The 18,697-nt window shown below is 41.2% G+C and overlaps 1 protein-coding gene across 2 annotated transcripts; it reads left to right on the plus strand.

The window, feature by feature from the left end:
- Window positions 1-2,433: 2,433 nt before the first annotated feature.
- LOC131242608 (transcriptional corepressor SEUSS) lies at window positions 2,434-18,452 on the plus strand. Of its 2 annotated transcripts, XM_058241356.1 has the most exons (10): window positions 2,434-2,716; window positions 3,126-4,586; window positions 4,682-4,801; window positions 5,093-5,141; window positions 5,325-5,539; window positions 5,632-5,700; window positions 11,499-11,596; window positions 14,463-14,556; window positions 16,432-16,501; window positions 16,994-18,452. In XM_058241356.1, exons 2-10 carry the CDS (start codon window positions 3,543-3,545, stop codon window positions 17,926-17,928), a joined length of 2,694 nt encoding a protein of 897 aa, XP_058097339.1. In that variant the 5' UTR covers window positions 2,434-2,716; window positions 3,126-3,542; the 3' UTR covers window positions 17,929-18,452. The 2 variants fall into 2 exon arrangements, with proteins under 2 accessions (XP_058097339.1, XP_058097338.1); XM_058241355.1 differs by having other exon boundaries at window positions 2,434-4,586.
- The last annotated feature ends 245 nt before the right edge of the window (window positions 18,453-18,697 follow it).

Consider the following 18,697-nt stretch of genomic DNA (forward strand, 5'->3'; position numbering starts at 1 on the left):
GAGAGTGTGTGAAGGTGTCTGCATGAGTAAGGTGTCTGCATGTGTAGGGGTTGGAGGTGTGAGTGTGTGTCAAAAAGAAAAAAAAAATCATTCTACTTTTTTGATTTTTTGAGAAATAGTTTGAAAAAGGGAATCAATATTCTTTGTATTTTCTTTTTTATTTTTCTAAGTAGAAAAAAACAGTGATACATCATATTAGGTCCAGGACTCAAATATCAGGATAATCTTCCATTGAAGAGGTGTGACAAAATCTGATGGTTGGAGTGGGACGGTTTGCCTAGGAACTGGACGGGTGCTCCGTTGGTCCACCATAATTTTTGTTTTATCCGCTGTCCATTCGTTTGGCCAAATTATTTTTAGGTATAACCCCAAAAATATACCCAAAAATGAGATTGATTAAAATCTCAGGTGGTCCATACCATAGGAAACAATGGTGATTGAACACCCGCCTTTAAAAATGCCTAGGGTGGTCATGAGTTTTGGATCAAACTGATATTCCTGTTTTCCTTTATCCACATCTTTGTGACCTGATCAACGGGTTGAATGACAAAGAAACCTTATAATAGGCTTGCGAAGATTTCAACGGTGAATGTTCAATCATCGCCGTTTTCCTATGGCATGGTCCACCTGAGATCTGGATCTGCCTCAGCTTTGGGTCTCATGCCCTAAAACAACGATCCAAAATCGATAGACCGTGTGGATAAAACCATGCATTATTGTGGGGCCCACAGAGAACCGTCCAGCAGCGAAGTTGAGGTCGCCAGTGACCCGTGTCAGTTCGCAATCCGCGTCCGTTGGAGTGGATTGCACATGCACAAGATGGGCCGTATACAAATCAAGGGTCCGCGTCTTCCTCTCAACTACGTTCCCTTAGCATAGCCCACCTAATAATGCATCTGCTTGATTTTTGGCCCCAGGCGCAACATGGGTGTGACCCACCTGATAAAACGAAATAGATTTCACATGTGCAACATGGTGGCCCTAAAAAAGAATAAAAATCAAGGGTGGTATTCCTTTAAAACTGTTTTGCTTGATGTGGCTAACCTGAATCACCGATTCCTCTGATTTTTAACCCTTAACGACTAACGTAGGGTAAAACACGTGGTGGTCAGAGTGGATTTTACGTGCGTACCTGTTTGCTGGCACATAAGATCTCCCGCGGCACAGCGAGAAGAGCTCGTCCGTGGAGAAGCAGAATATAACGACGATAGCGTAGATCCTCTGCAAATAGGCGAGGACGGGACTAGATCCTTTCACAAGAATGTCCTGGTGTAATATGGAGCTTTGACAATATACAAGTGAGGCCCATCGGGTTTGTGATCCTGAACGTTGATTCGATAGGACCCTGATTGGATGTATCCTATCTCAGACGAACGAGGATTGCGTCCTACCCGCCGGTCTCCAACTGGGAACTGGCAGTAGCTGTTGACTATGTGAGTGGTATGATTGTACTATCGTATTATTTAGGAAGCATGGTATGGTATGGAAGCGGATTGGGTGGTGCACCACACACCACTGACCTGGCTGGTGTGAGTACGTGTCGTGCGAAGCGCTGACGGAAGCGGATTGGCTGGTGTACTCTACACCACCGATCTGGCTGATGTGTTGACGTCGCTGAGTTTTATAGGTTCCACCATGAGGCGTGTTTTATATCCAAACCGTTCGTTCATTTCGAGAGCTAGTTGCAAGGCTTGAGTTAAAAATTAAGACAGATCCAATGATCAATGGACCACACTTTAAAAAGCAGTAGTAGATTGAATCGTCTACTATTGACACCCTTATCGGGTTACAGAAGTTTTGGATTAACATGATATTTGTTTTTTCTCTTCATCCGGTTCTTGGTAACCTTACGACCAAATTGGATAGAAATTAAATGTTATGATAAGCCATATGAATGTTTCAGTGGTGAGAATCATTGTCCCATGTGGTTCACTTTAGCCTTAGATATAACTCCATTTTGGGATTATTTTCTAAAATGATCTCGGAAAATGGATGAACGGTGTGGATATAATAAAAACATCATGGTGGGGCCTACGTTACTTTGATATCCTTTTGACCGTTCGTACAACTCGGAGCTCGAGGAGCGTCAGAGATCGTCTTCGCACGACACGTACCCACACCAGCCAGGTTGGTGGTGTGTGGTACACGAGCCAATTCGCTTGCCATCCACGGATGGGCTTATCAGATCAACCGTTGGATCAGTGAATTTGGGCCCACTGACAACCCGAGTACACTGTGCACAACCCCTGCTCGAGGATCATACAGTTCATCTAACCCGAGTAGTTCCTAATCAACAACGAGGATATTTTGGTAAATTCAAATCTCTCCTTTTAATAAAGGCGGGGGATGGCAACATGGATGATGGGATGATACATGAATGGCATATGCTTCCATGATGATGATGATGATGCATGATATCATGACCCGCTACCGGAAGAAGATTTGACTTAATTGCATCGAAGAGATGTTAAGAAAAAGCAGGAAATGAAAGAAGAAGAAAGACGGATTCAATCCAATCCAATGCAGCTTTGACGTCCGCAAATACAACACAACACCACCATCACTCACTCTCTTCTCTCTCTGAAACAAAGGAAACGAAGCAGAAACACAGAGAGAGAGAGAGAGAGAGAGAGAGAGAGAGAGAGAGAGAGTATAAAAGAAGAAACCACAGTATCTGAAGCAGCTGAAAATAGTGTAGAAGGGAAGAGATTTCCAGGTTCTTCTCTATCTTTTGTTATAATTTCTTTACTGCTTTAGATCAAATAGCTCTCGGATTTCGTCTCAATTCCCGTTGCCTGTAAGCTCTTCTCAATCTCGACTCTAAATCTTGCTTCTCCCAAGCTCCGGATCGTTGAGTTTCAGCTCTAATTTCTCGAATTAGGGCGTGGTTGAGGGGTTTCTGTTCCGTGGATCTCGTTGTAGGGATCTTGGCTTGAAGATCGTGTTTTTTCCTGAGTTCAATTGCTTTGGTTTTGGGGAGAAAATGATTTCTCTCTGTTTTCTTTGCAGTTGAGATGAGTAAAGGAATGGAATTTGATTCATTTGAGTGTAAGACCAAAGCAGTCTTCAAAGATAGGATGTAACGTACTTAAAACCTCTTCTCTGACTGTTGGAAAATGTTTCAGATGGAAGTCTGCAGAAATGGCATTTGATTGGTGAGAGGCTTCTTGGGAAATTAGACAGAAGATTCTGAAAATCGATAGCTGACGGTTGCCCTTTCCTGGGAAATAGTGGAATTTTAGGATGTCCAGAATCAGAGGCTGTTTCTTGGTTTTGGCTTTCGTTTCTGGTATTCCCATGTTCGGTACTCATCATTCTACTCTTAGATGGAAAGAATCTTCTGTTAGATTGGGGCTGAGTGAAAACTCCGACGTTGTGAGCTATGGATGCGAGAGTAAAATGCCTGTCGGGTTGAGTAAGAGACGCCTAGTGTTGTAGGTCTTGCTGTGTAGTCTGAATCTGGTGGTGCCAAATTGGAAATCCATGTGGTTTTAGTTAGATTTGTAGTCTCTGTTGTTTGTTTTAGCTCGTATTTTTGAAAGATGGTGCCGTCAGGGCCTCCGACTCCCGTCGGTGGTGCCCAGTCCGTTTCGCCTTCACTTCTACGAACAAACTCTGGCATTTTGGGAGCTCAAGGTGGTTCCGCCCCTTCTCAGCCCACATTTCCCTCGCTGCTGTCGCCACGTTCTCAGTATAATAACATGAATGTGCTTGGGAACATGCCTAATGTTTCGTCTCTCCTCAATCAGTCGTATGGTAATGGTGGGTCGAATTCTGGGCTTTTGGGCTCGGGGAGCCTTCAACGTGGAGGAATTGACATGGGTGCCGAGTCGGATCCGCTTTCCAGTGTAGGCAATGGTATGAGTTTTACTCCTTCGCCCGCGTCGTTTGGGCCGTCAAATGTGGTGAACCCTGGTTCGTCGGGTCAAGCGCAGGGGCAGCATTTTCCAAACTCGTCTGGCAACCAGCTGGCGCCAGATCAGCAGCAGCCCCAACAGCTTGAGAGTCAGAACTTTCAGCATGGTCAGCAGTCACTACAGCAGTTTCCTGTTCCTCATAATCAGCAGCAGCAGCAACAATACCAGTCACTTCGAGGAGGTTTAAGCAATGTGGGTACCGTTAAGTTGGAGCCGCAGATGAGTAATGACCAAAATGGGCCACAGCAGCAACAGTTGCAGCCTTTACGGAGTCTGGCTTCGGTGAAATTGGAGCCACAGCAGCTCCCACCTTTGAGAAACCTGGGTCAAGTAAAAATTGAATCCCAACACTCGGAGCAACCATTGTTTCTGCAGCAGCAGCAACAACAGCAACAATTGTTGCACATGTCCAGGCAAACTCCACAGGCAGCTGCTGCTCAGATGAATCTTTTGCAGCAGCAGCAGCGCTTCCTGCAGCTGCAACAGCAGCAGCAGCAGCAGCAGCAAATTTTTAAGGCGGCACTTCCCCAGCAACGCTCCCAATTACAGCAGCAGTTTCAGCAGCAGAATTTGCCTGTGAGAGCTGCTGTGAAATCGGCTATTTATGAACCGGGGACATGCGCTCGTCGTTTGACTAACTATATGTATCACCAGCAACACCGACCTGCAGTAAGCTTTTTTGCCCCTGATTGTGATTCATATGTCTGGACATGGCAGAGTAGCAATATTGCTAGTTTCTTGTGCTTATGCTGTCTTTTATGCAGGATAACAATATTGACTTTTGGAGGAAATTCGTTGCTGAGTACTTTGCTCTGAATGCCAAGAAACGGTGGTGTGTTTCGCTGTATGGAAGTGGCAGGCAAACAACTGGTGTTTTTCCTCAGGTCTGTTGCTCATGAAACTTGGTGTATTTTTCTTTCCTCCCTTCCCCCTTTCGTTCCTTATTGTTGGCCTTTAGTTTTACCACAAAGAGTTGTAGATGATCTTGCCACATTGATTTGCTTCGGATCTGCTCATTACTCTATCTGGATTTTTCGCTCAGGGCTGGATCTGAGATATTGATGGGTTAATTGACATTGGAGTAATTATTCCAATGCAATTAGTAGCAGTCCTTGTGTTTACTTGCTCTCAATTTGAATTGCCTATCCTAACTCTATTTAATTGCTATTTTGCAGGATGCGTGGCACTGTGAAATATGCAACCGTAAGCCTGGCCGCGGTTTTGGTATGCACCTTTCCATGGTTTGAGAATTTTGTTACACTAGGCCTTACTGGATTTAATTTTGATTCATGGAATTCTTCTGCACATCCGTGTCAGTATAAATGGAACTTTGCCTCTCTAATTCATTGTATTTAAAGAGTTTTCTATGAACATATCTTATTTTATATTTTCTTTTTATGCTTTCAGAAACCACTGTTGAGGTTTTACCAAGGTTATGCAAAATCAAATATGATAGTGGAACATTGGAAGAACTTCTTTATGTCGATATGCCACGCGAATATCAGAATTCGTCAGGTCAAATTGTCTTAGATTATGCAAAAGCAATCCAGGAAAGTGTGTTTGAACAATTGCGTGTAGTTCGTGACGGTCAACTTCGGATTGTTTTCTCTTCAGATCTGAAGGTTCAACATTGTATACAACATACACTTGTAATATCTGAGGCATCTATTCAACATTTATCATTAATTTTTTTTCCCCTTATTTTCTGCTCCAGATTTGTTCCTGGGAGTTTTGTGCTCGGCGTCATGAGGAGCTCATCCCTCGAAGGTTGATAATACCTCAGGTAACCCATGAAATGGATCTACTCGTTAAAGTAGATGCTGGTTTAGGGACCTGCTGTGTTGTTGCTTATAGTCATTACAGGCAAACACATTGAGTTTTCTTTGGGATCTTTTGCCTTATGAGAGGTCGAGTAAAAATGACACTGTTCTTGTATAAAAGCTATCTAATTTGGGATCTGGTGGCTCATCTGAGTCCCAGGTTGATTACACTAGTAACTCCTTACCCACATTTATTATTTTTCTTTATATTGTTTGAAAAGTACTAATTAATTTCTTTTTCATTATTTCTGTTATTGGTAATTATCCACATTTCAATTTGTCATCTTAAATTTTTAACTAACTCTATGACAAGATTAAATTGTGATGTAATTGAGGATGCTCGGTGGTTGTCTTATGAATTATGATTGAACTTGTAATAGTCTGGACCTTGTTTGTAATGCATCATGTTAATGGAAAATTTTGGTGAAATTTTGTATTGAAAGATTGACTGTAACTATAATTGGCTGGGTCTGTATTTTCATCTTTTTTTTTTTAGTGGCAACAATAGAAATTGATTGGCACCAAACAGAGGATCTACAAAAGAAAAAAGGTGTAAAAGGGATGATGAGTAGGGGCGTCAATGGGCCAGGCTCAGGCCTGAAAATCAGAATTTTGAATAGGCTCAGCCTGACGGCCTGCCCCCAAATAGTTCAAAATCCAGACTGAGACCTACCCCAGGCCCAGCCCATTGACAGCCCTAATGACGAGTCATCCCACCGCACATAATTGAGGGAAAAGCTCCCCCAAATACACCAAATATTTTTCCATTCACAACCCTCGAAATGAGTATCCCACAAAGCCCAAAGGATACTCCCTTTTGCCCTCAGGAATGCCACATCTGCACTCTCCGATATGTTATTAAATTTTTTATTATCATGCTCTCTTCATAATGGCCATAGACTAGACAACAGGGACATACACCATAAGATTTTCTTTCTTGGAATCCCCCATTTATGTGCTTGAACGATAACTACAATAGATCTAGGCATCACCCTTTGCATTTCAAAGAGACCCAAGAACCACCTTCAGAGGTTAGACTTGAACTCGTGATTAATGACAAAAGTTATTCATTGATTCCGTATCCTAGAGGCACAGAGAGTAAATGTACAACTTGTTAACTGTCAGGACATGTAGCACCTGCCTGAGATGTTCCATGTGCTCTGTCTCACTCTGGCTATATATCAGGATATCATTAAAATATACTACCACAACCCGACCAATAAACGACTTCATCACTTGATTCATCATATGCATAAGTGCTTGGTGCGTTCGTTAGACCGAAGGGGATGACCAACCACTTATACAACCTTGGTCTTGAATGCCTTTTTTCACTTATCACGGGGTTAGATATGAATTTGATGGTACCCGCTCCTCAGATCTAGTTTAGACAACACCTTGGCACCTTCTAGCATATCAAGCATGTCGTCCAACCGTGGTATCGGGAACCGGTATTTAATGGTAATCTTGCTAATTGTCTGGCTGTCGACATACATGCACCAGCTCCAATCTTTCTTCGGCCTTAATAAAACTGGCACGACGCATGGGCTCATGCTTTCTCTCAGAAGACCCTTACGGATCAAATTCTCCACATGGCCCTAAAGTATCTCACACTCTTTCAGATTCATCCAATAGTGAAGACGGTTGGGCAAGCTAGCGTCAGGGACGAGGTCTGTGATGTTGGATGTCCTGCATGGGGGGGGTGGCCCTTTGGGCCAGATTTCTTCGAATTTATTCAGCAACGGCCTTAAACCTGGGGGAATGTTTAAGAGCTCCGATTCCTCACCCTTTACTACTACGGCATACACTCGGCGGTTTTCTTCGATTCCTCCACAAAATCCTGAATGGTCAGAAGAGACCTCTCCTCCACTTTAGAAGCTTCAAGGTGGTTCTCTGATGCTATAGGGGCACAGATCGTCTTGTGGTCGTCCTTGACGAAGACGTAGACATTGTCTTGTCTTCGGTGGGTTATGTCACTGTCCAATTTTCATGGTTGATCGAGCCACATATGACATGCTTCCAAGTTGACCACGTCACAAAGTACGTAATCTTTATAATTCCTACCAATTGAAAACAAGACGGTGCATTATTCAGTTACCTTAGTATCGTTCATCTTTTTCATCCAGCCAATCGAGAAAGGGGAATGATTTTTTGTCATAGGTAGCCGCTACTTATCCACCATCACCTTCAAGACGATGTTGTCGCTATTGCCACTGTCTATGATTACATTACAGAAATTGCTATTGATGGTATATCACGTGCAGAATATATTGTGCCGCTATGGGTGCACCTCCTTCCTTGGAGTATATAATAGCCACCTTACGATCAAGGATTCGCCATGATCCTCAGACAACCATTCTTCGTCACCAGTTCCTTCTTAAGCGACTAGTTCATTCTCATCAAGTCCAGGGCCTTCTTCTGCTGTCTCACCTTCATTGTCCCCTTCGTTAATGTCCAAGTGGGCTGCGGGGCATTGAGGGCAGGTGTTTGATAAGTGGCCCGGTTGGCCACAACAGTAACAATGGTCTGGCCTTGGTTGACCATAAGAATTTAGAATCCTGCTCGAACCTGCTGTAGTGGGCGCTGCACGTTGAGGCCTTGATGGATCGCTCATCGGGTCACAATTTGCGGTTGTAGGAGGTCGAGGACGCTCTCCTACTTTCTTTTCTCCGAGCACGTCAATGTAATCAAAATACCGTTCTACTTTGGCTAACCAATCGAAGAAGTCTTCTATACACGATAAGCCATTAAAATTGGAAAGTTTGGCCTTACCTTGATAGTCTCTTTTAGCGTGATATAGTCGATCGTCTCCACAGACCGGTCGTCGGGCAATGACGCCACTGACGTCTTTGTTGCTGGAGCTCGACTCATCTGGGATAGCCTTACGATTTGTCTTCGGAAGCGCTCTATGGAAAACAGGGTTGTGCTGTACAACGATCATGGGCGGTTGAGCGTCACGTTGGGTTCGGGGTGGAATTAGCGCATCCGTAATACGGTCGAGCGTTGCTGCAACCCTTGCATGGTCAACTGACTCTCTCAGTGGAAGTCTTCCATTCTTTCTGATAGATAACAAATCCATAGATCACTATCCACGGGATTTTGGTCCATTCCGTTGTTAATTGCCATCGGCACGAGGGGAGTCCTCGCTTTGATTCCACTTGGCGCAAGGAGGGACATGATGAGGTCGATCACCATCTTCCTCAGGGGATAACTACCACAAATCCACAGAGCTCTCTAGACTTCTCATAGAGCTTGCTCGAATCGATAAGGGATAAAAGTAGAAATAATTCCTAATAAATTCGAAATAACTTAATTGATGATAAAAATAAAATAAAATTACAACTCTTTAAATAAGGAACTCAAACCTAAGACGGTGTTTTAGACTTAGACTCCAACTTAAACACCCTAAAAATGTGACTTACTATAAATAGTAAACTTACTATTTATAGACTACCTCTATTCTTACTAGACTTCATGGTTTTTGGCCAAAACTAGTAAGTGTCCAATTTGGCCCAAGCACATTATTCTCCTAACTTTTCTAAGCCCTTTTCATGTTGGGCACGACTTCTACAACAAAAAAGGATCAAAAGATATACTCCAACTAAAACTTACTATTTATAGTAAAAATGAAAATAAAAGGGGCTTTTGACCGTCGATCTGATGGAATCTCGCAAATCCGGCATGGGCAACCTAGCATAGCGGTGTTGGTTGGCTTAAGTAGGTTCTCTTACCCCAAAATCATATATAATATGTCAAAAAACTCATCCGGGTTTGCGAGATACGACTGATTTAAGGTTCTGACGGTCCGGATCATTTCCGCCTCCGATCGGGCCTTCTCCGGTCCATCTTTGCCATGAAAGTGTCTGCGACCCGCTCAACATCACATGATCCTACCCTAGCTTACCAGGTATTGAGGTAGCGTACCACATACCCGTTCATGTAGCACATACCGGAACAAGTTTCAATCCAGGCTAACCTTGGATTGGACTGGACATTCATGGTGATAGATGTACTTAAAAGGATATGACTCTCACAGTCTCACATTTTAAAATTTTTGAATTTTTATGGAAGTCTATTCCAATCTTGAAATTCCTCTATTAAGCTGACCCTAAATTTCTGGGAGAAAGACTCTGGTGATGATGATCACAGAGTCACTAGATTGGTTAACTAAGTGATGGATTGCACCCTAAGTTTACTGGTTGTCAAAAGCTTGTCATTATATTTTGGAAATCATCCTTGGAGCGGGAGGAAGCAACCTGTGTGAGAAACTTGAAAATTGACCCAGTTTATAGAGCTCATTAGAGCTCATAAAAATACCATCATCATCAATATAATGGCCTTATCTGAGCTAGTTGGATTCAGCTGATTCTCACGATTTGTTTAATGACTGGCTGTCCATATTACATCAACCCTGCTCCTTTACCCAGGTTTGGGACAAGCTGGTGGGTTGCATCCCTGGTGGATTTTAAGAAATCAGGAAAAGGGAATCGATTCTAGAAATTGTTGTCAGGGGCTAATTTCTTCATAATTTGAGGAGAAAGAGGTTGTGGCTGTGGATGAGTGTGGGTATCTACCCTTAAACTTGGTTATTTTCTCTTCCCGAATCTGTAAAATTGATTTTACAACATTGGCTCGTGATTGCTTTATGTTTCATTAGTAAACTCCCAACGTGTATGACTGTTCTGAATGAGATTATTGAGGGCTTCCAATCGATAGATAAAAAAGGGAAAAGAAGAGGCACCTTTTGATGCCGTGGTAAAAACTACGTCAACAAGCAAGGATTTAGTTTGGTTTATTGATGAGAAAATGGGTGTGGATAGAGCTAAGTTATATGGGTTTTCTGTTGAATATGCAGATTAAGGCAAATCAACAAGTTACCTTGTAAATTCACACAATACATGTGTAGAAAAAGGCAATAGGCAAGTGAAAAGGATATCCAATGTAAGACCATATATAGTACCGAGTTACAGAAAAGACAAGTAATATGATATACCTAAATATGCTATGGCAAAGAAGTAATAATAAATCCAATTAAGTGAACCCAAGATACACTTAGAAATGCCTTTTACATTTACTGTATACTGATTTGTTTCAAATATAGTTCTCTGCCTCCATTTGTTTTAGTTTCTTTATCACCTTGCTCACATTTATTTCATTCAGGTCCAAACTAGAAGTTCAACTGATTTTTTAATTTTTATTATTTTTTTAACCTATTGCTGCATCTAGCATCCTTTTCACTAGTTGTGATGCATCATTGATTAGCTTATGACATTTCCTACTGAATTAGGCATTGGCAAAAAAAAATAATTTACTTTCTTCTTGTTGTAAATTCTTACTGCGCCATTTGATAAGGCTGTATTTGCTTGTCTTGAAATAATGGCTGGGAATTATTAGTTTCGGCAAAGGAAAACATAAAATGAAGCAGGCTCGTTTCAGGTCTTGGATGAAACAAGTGGAATCGTTATGTTGGACCAGGTTTGATGGAAAACAGAGCCTACTCAAGTGAATCTGTTTTCTATGCATTTCCTGACCCTGCGCCCTTTCAGTTCTAGGCGGCCTCAAAACCTTTGCACTGGGAGCGGGCAGTTCCACACGCATGCAGCCTAAGTTCCAAAAGGAGCTCTAGTTTGTGTAGTGGATCATCATCATCATCATTATCTAAGCCTTATCGCAACTAATTGAGGATCCTCCCAAATATATGATGCCTTTGAGGTACATTTTTATAGCTTCCAGATGATTGATAGCTGATGTTTCCTATGGGCAGGTTAGTCAGCTCGGTGCAGTGGCTCAGAAATACCAGGCTGCTACGCAAAATGCATCTTCCAACTTATCTGCTCAGGACTTGCAAACTAATTGTAATATGTAAGTCACTCTATCATGTTCTACTTCGGGCTTCGGCCAAATTACCATTTCCGATCTGGGATTTTTTTTTCTTCCTGCAGTTGCATGAATCTGTGATTGTACTGGATTGAATTTTCTAAATCAGGAAATAGTTATTACTCTGTCTGCTATTTATTTTTCTCAGCCTCAAATTTTTGTCCCTGGGAGATCTGTCTCATGGTTAATATTAATTTTTTGATTTATGAATGCCCTCATGTAACACCAACAAAGATCAACTTCATGTGTTTGACAATTAAAGCAGTGAGAATAAAAGCGAGAATAATCGTCCACAAAGATAATAAAGTACTTGAAGTCAAATAAACTAGTAGTACAATCTGGATCCTAAACATCAGAATGCACTAAAGAGAAGGGGCTACCACTCCCTTTGTCTATATACATAAGGTGAAAAAGAGACTTTATGATGCTTGCTTAACTCGTAAGTTGCACACTCCAACTCAGAGACATAAGGCAATGATGAAACGAGACTCTTTAAAACTACTCAATGAGATTGACCAAGCCTGCAATGTCACTGATAAGGTGAGATATCTATTCGCAATGCAATTCCAATTATTCCACTGTCGAGATAATAATGACCATTCGCTTCATGTCCTTCACCAATCATCCTCGTCTTTAAATCCTAAAATTCATAATATGAAGGGTAAAATGTAACAGAACTGTTCAAGGATTTGGTTAGCTTACTGACAACTAATTCAAAATTTAGGAATATGTAACATTGATGATAATGGCAGTGATGGAATAGGATAAATAGTACCCAACCTAGACACATGGGTTGTAGTTGCCTTCAACTAATGCTACAGAGGAAATATGAGTAGACTTATCTAACCGAGATGAAATACTATGCTAACTAGTCATATGGTCGAAGCTCTAGAATCAATAAGCCAAGGAACACTTTCAGAGGAAGCAAGATATATCATGCCTGATTGAGCAAGAGTAGTAGTGGAGGACACGTGGGTGGAACGATATTTTAGTAATTTGGCATACTCATCTTTGGACAGCGTAACTATATCACCTATTGTACTTTATTTGAAATGAGTTGAGATGGGCTTGGAGATATAGCCCTCAATACCGTCATCAACAAAATGAACCTAATTTGCCCAAGCTGGCCTATTAGCGAGGCCCTAACATGTATTGGCAATGTGGTTAGAAAGACCACAGTTAGAGCATTTTCGATTAACACGATCACGACCATGGCTGCCACCAATCTGAACCACGACCTCCCCAAGTATCCATACCTCCAAAACAACCTTCCCCTGAATCTCTACTACCAAATTGTCTACCATGACTATGACCACCACAACTTCCCTCCATCTCCCCTACTAGATGAAGAAATAAGGGTCAAGCGATCAGATGTAGATGAACTTGGTGTATTTGCACTAACTGCATGATGAATATGGGCAAACACCTTTGTATCATATGGAATTTCACTGCCTCCAAGAATCTGAGCTTGCATGAGTTCAAACTTAGGACGAAAACCAGATAGGAATTTGCCAACACAAAGGTCCTCTCCGCTGTCTCATGGTTTCATAATCAGTCGACAGGGGTTGATATACGTTTAGTTCTTCCCACATATCCAAGGATGCCGAATAATATTTGCCTACGCTCTTATCCCCTTGTTTGAAGCTTTGATGTCACCTGAGTACATTCCTTTAAAAAAAAATTCAAACTTTTTTCTTTAAAAGATTTTTCCAAACTTCTTTTGTTGTTTTGAAAAAGATAACATTTGCACATATTTGCACTAATGTGTTTCTGTGCTAACAAGGCCCTAATCTAAGCTTTTTCTGCCACCCAATCTGCATAATATGTTAAACTTTCAACAAACCTAAGAGGATGTCAAATACTTCAATTTTCTTCTTTCTATAAGAAACACTTCTAACGATGTGGCCCCTTGTAAATAATTTGCACCGTTAAGTTCGGTCAATGTAATTTGAAGATTCATCGACTCATATGGAGGTAGAAGACTATTCTTAGCATTATTTTTACATCCATATTTAGGAAGGAGAAGAAAACAAACACATAGAGAAGAACCAGAACTTGAACTCACCTAACACTTGGTTCAAGAGAGTGTAGATCGTTGATTTCCACGACACACGTACAAACCGGTTCATAACGAATACGATAACCGATTTACATTTCATCTACACTGGCAGTTGATATTCAAATATGGCTATGGATGGTCGTATACGCCTCAAGTACACTAACAAGATATAACCAAACATCCCAACATATGGTGGTTGAACAACAAACAGAAGTGGTTTGTGTAAATCAGCCCCCTAACAATTCAAGTTTTCACCCTGTAAAAGCAAAAAAAGGAAGGGGAGAAAGAATGTGAAAGAAAGGGGGGGAGAAACAAGGTATGAATCTGTTACCGCTTTGATATTCTTGAGTAGGATTTAGAGAGAGAATGAATATGAGGAGCAAGGGAAAGAGAGAAGAGGGCACATGGTAAAAAAATAATAAATGTGAAAGTACAAAAATACCCCGCATACTTGTTACATAAAATAAAGCCCATGAACTAAAGTCTATATTCTAACACCCCATCTCAAGGACTAAAAGGAAAATAGTTTGAAACACTAGAAAACTAGGGCTGTCAATCGGCCGGGCTTGGGTCAGGCAAAATCAAAATTTTGAATAGGCCCGGCCCGAACAAATTCAAAATCTGGGCTGAAGCCAACCCTAGGGCTGGCTGTTGACAGCCCTAATAGGAACCATAATACCCTTGTACAGTCGGTCACATGTGAGATCATCCCAATCATCCCTTATTGATTTGCGGCATCCCAAGTTATGAATTGATTAATCTCTAATAACATAATACTTTATCTGTGTCTAGGTTTGTTGCATCTGCTCGTCAATTGGCAAAAGCCTTGGAGGTACCTTTGGTAAATGAATTGGGATATACAAAGAGATATGTGCGTTGCCTTCAGGTAGTTTGCTCTATGCTAACTCCTGTCAATATGTTCTTGATGAATTGCTTGGCTTGTCAACCAGTCTTATAAGTCCTTGGAGGTAATTGATACCTAAAAATTGTTTCTTAATTACTCCCTCTAGGCCTGCCAAAATGTAATTTGTCTTGTATGTTGTCATAAAGCTTTTTGAGTTTTGCTAAGCCCCTATGTGTGTAGAGCCTTGCACATACACACTCAAGAAATATGTATGCTGATATGACACGTGTGAGAGAAATCCAAGTTTTGAATCAGGTGAGCCACACTGTTTAAATCTTCTTCCCCCCAAATTGGGCCACTTCCTTCCTCAGGCAGGCCATAGTTAATAAAACAAACAGCTGGTTGAAACTATGTTTTCTCTAGACATCCATTGTTTTGTAGACTGGATTGCCTGAGTGAAACAGCATGACTTTCAAGCAAGACGATCTAAGTGGGTTTCCAACCTGTTGGAAAGCCCAGATCTCACATAGTTGTGCCATACTGGCATGTGTGCTTAGGCGTGGATGGGCAGGGTCCAAGTGTGTGGAATTAGCAAACTTCAAGCCTTATATTGGCTTTATTCATTGATTTGTAAATCATGCAGTATTTTTCTATTCTGGGGCCATCCTATCTTGTCTTAGTTCTCCTTTGTAAATAACTTCACTTGCTATCCTTCCTAGATGCCCTAGATAAGTAAAGAATTTATGCCAACATCCTGTTTATTTGTTTGGATTTCTTCTATCATTATGTTTCTGAAAACAATGAAACTAACCTTCTATTTATGTGGCTTTGAGACAGTGGCAGTTGGTATATTTTTGGTTCGGTAGGGTATGATTTAGGGTAAGGACATGAAAACCCTATATTCCTAGTTGTCAAACCTGGGTATGTCTTATGCTAACGTGATGCTTTTGCTGCCATACCCATTCGGGTTCAACAAACACAATTAATATCGGTTAACATTGTGGAAAGTCCTAGAAGTTAAAAACATGATATGAATTATTTCATCATCCAAAGTATTTATTTAAAAATCAAACTAAAATGTGTAGTCAACCCCAATTAGCTGGGATAAGGCTTAGATGATGATGATGATGACGATGATGAATCTAAAATGTGTACTAGATGTATGGTGCCATGGTTAAATAACTCTAATTTCTCATGCATGAGGAAACCTTTTTGAATTCCAGTGGTATAATAAAACTTGAATACACATCAGTCAATGCTATGCTTCATAAAAAATTGTGAACTTACAGTTGATGGAATGATGCATTGAATACACATCAGTCAATGCTATGCTTCATAAAAAATTGTGAACTTACAGTTGATGGAATGATGCACTAAAGGAATCCTACACTAGAAATAGGCAATCCTTCAATTCATTAGCCTTCTCCAATGCCTGGCTGGGTATGTTAAGTCACAGATTTTGGATTTTTTTTTTTGAATCCCTCTTTCAAATTAATGTGAGTTTTCACATTTGAGGATCTTGTTTACCAGTATATTCCTTGAAAAACTGCAAGTTCTGATATTCAGACCGTACATGGCCTGGTGCAGGCATATAGTACTTGAGGTTAAACTAAAAGTTATAATTCACACCATAAATGATCAAGAAACATGCAATCTGATTATCGGAAGTGGACATGTGCTCATGAATCATGATTTTTAATTTTAATAGAAAAAATTATGTAAAATAAAACAGAGAAGTATTCACCCTTGAGGTGTGTTTTGGCTTGTTCCATTTAGGCACAATTAGTGTTTTTTCCCCCTTATAATCTCAGGTTGAGTTACGAATATAGGTGAGACCCAGATGTTCTGTCAGCTGATATTATTGTTATGTTGCTACTTTATCTACGGCTGATTTGTTGGATCTATTATTAATTGCAGATATCAGAGGTGGTTAATAGTATGAAAGATTTGATCGATTACAGCCGCGAAACAGGGACTGGACCGATGGGTAAGCTTTAGTTTTCTTGTTCCTTTTCTTTTCAGAGATTCTACAGAGTAACTCTTGCTTCCTAAATGTCTACCATATTATCCATGCTACTCATATTTTATAGCTTGTTTTTATCATTTTATCAAGTAGATGGAATCTTCAATATGATCTCGAGTCTTGTTTCCATTGTGTCCTGGAAAAATTATTCTTCAGAGAGTGCCTTTTTCCTGTTATTTATTGACTCGTTCCCTTGGCAACTCTGACCTGGAATTGCTAATGTCTTTAACATGGCTCGTCCTTGATGAGTAGTGGTTGCTTTTTAAAGATCTGATAATTTTTAGTGATAACCTTGCACAATACTTGTAACCCTGTCTTACAATTATTCTGATACGCACCTGTCTCGGCACAGAAACATGAAATTCGATTTAGATATGGGAATCATTTGATTGTCATGAACTGGAATGTTGATTTTATTGAGCCTATGTAGTAAACAATTTCCATTTTCTTGTTCAGCAAGCTTGATCAACTTCCCTCGAAGGACCGCTGCTGCATCTGGGCCCCACAGTCAAAGTCAACAGCCTGAGGAGCAATCCATGACACAGAACTCGAACAATGACCAGAATTCCATTCAGACAAATGCAGTGCAGCTTGCTGCTAGCAATGGGGTTGTCAATGTAAATAACTCCCTCAATCCCACATCTACCCCCACCTCCACCAGTACCATTGTCGGACTTCTCCACCAAAACTCGATGAATTCCAGGCAGGAGAACTCAATGAGCACTTTAAACAGTCCATATGGTGGGACCACGGTTCAGATTCCGTCGGCCAGCTCATCTAATTCACTACCACAATCCCAAGCCAACCCATCTTCCCCTTTCCCATCGCCGACGCTGTCTGCGTCTAATAACCCCCAACAAACATCACATAATGCCTTAACCTCAGCCACCACCTCCCACTTAAATTCTGCAAATTCACCTGCAAACATCCCCATGCAACAGCCTTCGCAGGCCAGCGAAGCTGAGCCAAATGATTCTCAGAGCTCCGTTCAGCAAATCATACAAGAAATGATGATGTCGTCCCAGCTAAATGGAGGTGGTGGCATGGTTAGTGTCGGTTCGTTGGGGAATGAGATAAAGGGCATCAACGGAATCACACACACAGGCAACACAGTGCTGAATGGCCTAGTTGGGAATGGGATCGCCAACAATTCAAGTGTGGGATTTGGCAACATGGGGCGGATTGGCTCATCAGCTACACCTAGTGGAATCAGAGCTGCAATGTCCAACAATTCTGTGATGTTGAATGGAAGGGTCGGCATGCCTTCGATGTCTCAAGAAACTACGATGAATCATCAGCAGCAACAAGATATGGGGAACCGGCAATTAGGTGGGCTTGGAACAGTCAACACCTTCAATAATCTCCAGTTCGATTGGAAGTCATCTCCTTGAGGGGTTATTGGTCCATTTTAATCTCATTTCCCACACAGCTCGAGCTGCCCGAGGAAAAAGAAGCATGTTGCCTGCGGCCATGTGAGTCGAAGTCCATAAAAAACTTAGGTTTTCCATGGCTTCCCTTTTCTGTATAATTTCGGGAATGGGAAATACATATGGCTTAGCCTTTCCAATGGGGGAAAGCTGTACCTTCCCTTGTTTGCTTGCGTTTGGGATTCTTACTGTTGTTGTAACTGGGCAGAATCCTTGTATTATGGGGTTTCATTGCATATATTCTACTAACAACCTCAGGAATGGGACAACGGAGGGAAGAATTGTATGGAGCATCACAGTCTGGTTGGGGTTTGATGCTTTCCACTGTTGTGTAGGTTAAAAAGAAGATGAAAAAAAAGATGGGAGAGTCACATATTTATACATAGGTGGAGGGACCGTTGAATGAAATGTATCACTTTTGTCATTTTCATTGTTGCATTTGTAAACTAAGCGTTATCTAAAAGATATGGACTCTCTCTCTCTCTCTCTCTCGCGTTATCTAAAAGATATGGACTCTCTCTCTCTCTCTCTCTCTCTCTCTCTCTCTCCATATGACTGTCTGCACACAAGGCCAATTTGTTACAATTGTCCATTGTTTACAAGCCATAAATCACAAGATTAGAATCTATTAAATCTTACTTTAGAATACATGGGATCTATCCAGTAGATGTTTTTAGATGATGTTTGGACCTATTTTGTTTCTTTAGTCAATCTTGACTGTTCATTTTCTTGC

This window comes from Magnolia sinica, chromosome 4 (genome assembly GCF_029962835.1).
Source record: "Magnolia sinica isolate HGM2019 chromosome 4, MsV1, whole genome shotgun sequence".
Taxonomy (NCBI): domain Eukaryota; kingdom Viridiplantae; phylum Streptophyta; class Magnoliopsida; order Magnoliales; family Magnoliaceae; genus Magnolia; species Magnolia sinica.